Source organism: Etheostoma spectabile, chromosome 23 (assembly GCF_008692095.1).
Source record: "Etheostoma spectabile isolate EspeVRDwgs_2016 chromosome 23, UIUC_Espe_1.0, whole genome shotgun sequence".
NCBI lineage: Eukaryota > Metazoa > Chordata > Actinopteri > Perciformes > Percidae > Etheostoma > Etheostoma spectabile.
Window position 1 is genome coordinate 15,704,523 of NC_045755.1, and position 3,467 is coordinate 15,707,989.

At 41.2% G+C, this 3,467-nt stretch overlaps 1 protein-coding gene across 1 annotated transcript in view; it reads right to left on the reverse strand.

Annotated features, from left to right (window-relative positions):
- lhfpl3 (LHFPL tetraspan subfamily member 3) overlaps positions 1-3,467 on the reverse strand; it is a gene marked incomplete at its 5' end in the record, with an annotated part of 33,437 nt that overhangs the window by 1,748 nt on the left and 28,222 nt on the right. Inside the window, 2 exon segments of the mRNA XM_032505556.1 lie at positions 46-74; positions 2,128-2,358. Coding sequence (XP_032361447.1) covers positions 52-74; positions 2,128-2,358 — 254 coding nt within the window. The 3' untranslated portion in view covers positions 46-51.

Consider the following 3,467-nt stretch of genomic DNA (forward strand, 5'->3'; position numbering starts at 1 on the left):
GTGTGTGTGTGTGTGTGTGTGTGTGTGTGTGTGTGTGACCATTACCAGATATTATATGGTATTATTGCCGCTCTCTGTGGGGAAAAAAAGAGAGAGAAACCGGTTCAGTATGGAGCGGATACAATGACTCTGACATTTCTAAACCAGCAGGTGGCAGTATTACATAGAACTTCTTCTCCTCTAAAGGATGAAGCATGACTTAAAACACCCCTCTGATGTTTCTGGGCAGGTGTCAATGTCCATCCCCCTGAGTGACAAGATTAGAAAATTACCCATTTAAACTTCATCTGCTGTTTGATGATTCACTTTTCACTTTCATTCTCATATTTCATGTACATGCTGCCTCTCTTCCTCCCTCATCGGCTCATTATCCCTCTGTCTTGTCCTTCCCTCTTCAGTCTCTCGGCTGATAATGGCTTCTACCTCCCAGTCTTTCTGCTTATACGAGCTAACGGGCAACTGTGCCTCGGCTGATAGGGTGGCTGTGATTCATTTAGACATGCTGGAAGCAAGCTGTGTAAACAGCCATTAGTAATTCATGACTCTGTCCAGCATCCCCAGGCTTCAATTAACCATTGCTATTGGTGCTTTCTTCCTCTCGGTCACCCATCTTTCTCTCCGTGTCTCTCATTGTTTTTCATCTTCGTCCTTCTTCATCTGTATTCTCCTCTTCTCCCTGCCTGCTTCCTAACGGTTTGAAACATTCTCGTTGGGTCCAAGGGCAGTTGTCATCTCGCCCAATCAAGACAGGAAAATCTCATTGGCAACAGAAGCAAGCAGGTGGTTTATACCATCCGCCTAATGCATGGAAATGAATTACTTGAGCATTGGAAATCATGCAGGAGGAAATAAGGAACAATTTTAATTTCAAGCTGCTGGTGGGATGTGCGGTACAGCAACAGGAATCAGGTGTGGTCTTTGATATGTGCTGTCTCGTTATTGTACGGAGCTGTAATGGAAAGGCCAATTAGGCTAAAAAATGTAGCAGAGGCACACGGTTCTTATGTCTCAGTGTATTGTTTGCTAATTGTATAATTAAAAAAATCTTGATCACAAAAAATGTAGCGGAGGTGTGGATACAAGTCACAGGTTTTTTTGAATTCACATGTTTTGTTTTGACAATAGCCTGAATTTCACTTCCAGGGGAATTGCACTACAGCTTTTATTCTGTTGTTGTTTAGCAAACTGTCTTGGTTAAAGTGTTCAATGTACTTTTGGAGAGCACAAAACGTAACATTACTCTTTTGGGGTTTTTATTTTAAAATGGTGACAAATCTGATGAAGAACATGCTGTTATAATTGTTTAGTCCTTTGGCTTCTGACCTTTTAGGGCAAAGCAGTGTTGTGACCTCTCGTCACAGGCTGCATTAGTTGCGAGCATTTCAATCCAAGAGCAGCTGTTCTCCTCTGATTGATTAATGTGAACATTTTTTAGAGGCCTGCAGTAAAAAAACCATCCATTATTTTTCAATAAAAAAGCAAGGATTAGAGAAAAGTTGGTTACGCTTTACTTAAACGGTATCTATATAACATGACACTGTCATGAATGTGTCGTAAACATTATAAACAAGTCAGAAACATTTATAACATAATGCTTCTTTTTGTAAGTGTCATTTGGTTTTGTCATGACAAGTTATGGTTATGGTTATGGTTATGGTTATGGTTATGGGTAGGGTTCATGTGTCCATGACAGTGTCATGTCACTCTTATGTAGATATTTTCATGTAAAGTGTTACCGAAAAGTCAGCAAAAATACATTTCATTTGTGTAGCAAAAAAACGTTTTGTTTTATTTTTTTCTTATTTGTCAATCAAATCGTGGCTCTCCAGACTGATCCAGTGACCCCTTGATGGGCCCCGACCCCTTGTTCGGGAACCACTAGAATAGTCAATCTAAAGAAAACAAAACAACAGCAATTTAAATAATCTATTTGTTGCATTGCCATTGTTGCAGCTTTTCTCAGTCAATCCGAATACCTTTGGGGAAATGCATTTGCAAGATGGTTTCAGGAGCTAGAGTATACAAAAGTATGTGGACTGTTGTTTCTCCTCTCACTGGCCAACTGCACTGTCTGACACTGGCTATGTCTACCCACTATGAACCCTAAAGGTATTACTATTCTCTTACTGTCTCCCAGCAGCTCTTCAGACATCAGACTGTCTTGGCGGTTCCCCAGGACGAAGGCCAGAAAGGAGAGAATGAGAGCATCCAAGATGCCCATGATGGCCAGGATGTAGGCCCAGCGCACCGAGCAGGCCCCCAGCGTGTACTTGTCCGTCTGCTCGCCACACATCCGCTTCACCTCGTCGCTGTCCCAGCCGTCCGGGTAGATCATGCAGCCCAGAATCAGACATGTACCTGGATCAGGAGGAGAGAAAGATGGGTTAGTGTTAATTGACTACTAAAAGTGAACTAGATTTGGGAGACCCTACTACACAAACCCTGTAAAACATGCATAGGATATGAAGTGTACAGTACTCAGTGTAAAGACAGTTTGCTTTGGGGGGGTTATTTACACTGTTAAGCTTGACGTATAGTCAGTAAAATGCAAAGTCATAGGAGGATATATGAGTAGAGCATAAGAAATCTTGTGTTATAAGAAGGTCAACCCTGAGGAGAGACAGGATAAGATCATATTCCACTGATAAATGTTGTTTTTCTTTTCATTTTTATCAATTAGAAAAAGAAATAAGGCAGTACAAGGAAAGGAGGTGACAGCAGTGCAGAAACTGGACAGAGAGGTGAGGAAGGAAGCAGAAAGAGAGAGAGAATATGTTACAACATGTCACAGCACCAAATGGGGAGTCGGGCTGCCTTCATTAGCCATCTGCTGCGTGGCAGACAATGACAGACTGAGCTGTTAAAGAGCCGAGTCATCTAACAACACTTCTGCTGGCAGTGCAGAGCTGTGTCACATTAGAATTGGAATTGATGGGGGTGGTAAATATTCATAAAAAAACGACAAGTTTGTGGACGGGCAATGCCGATTTTGATAATGAACCTTTAAATTTCTGTTGTTGTAAGGGGCCAATTTGAGTTTCAGATAATGAGAATGAGGAAGTTTTGGGAAGACAGGATACATTGGATGGTTTGATGGTTAAGGGTTTTAGGTCAGGTTAAAGGGTCACTTCGGATTTTGCAACCCAGGTCTCCTGTGGTTTTATGAGCTTTCCAGCGGACATGGAGTTTAAAAGAAGTTCCTATATCGATTCTATCACACCTCCTTCACCCAGAAAACAACAACCATATAGGTTGATTATGCAAGCAGCTCATGACAACCAACAATAACTTTTCATGTTGGACATAAAAATAAAATATTAAAATAACGAAATAGAAGAGCAGCCAATTCAAAACATTGAGAAGCTGAAACCATAAATGTTTTTTGCATTAAACATAGTTGCCAATTACTCTTCTGTCAGCTGACCAAATGATTAACAGACAAATGGAGTGTGTGTGTGTGTGTGTGT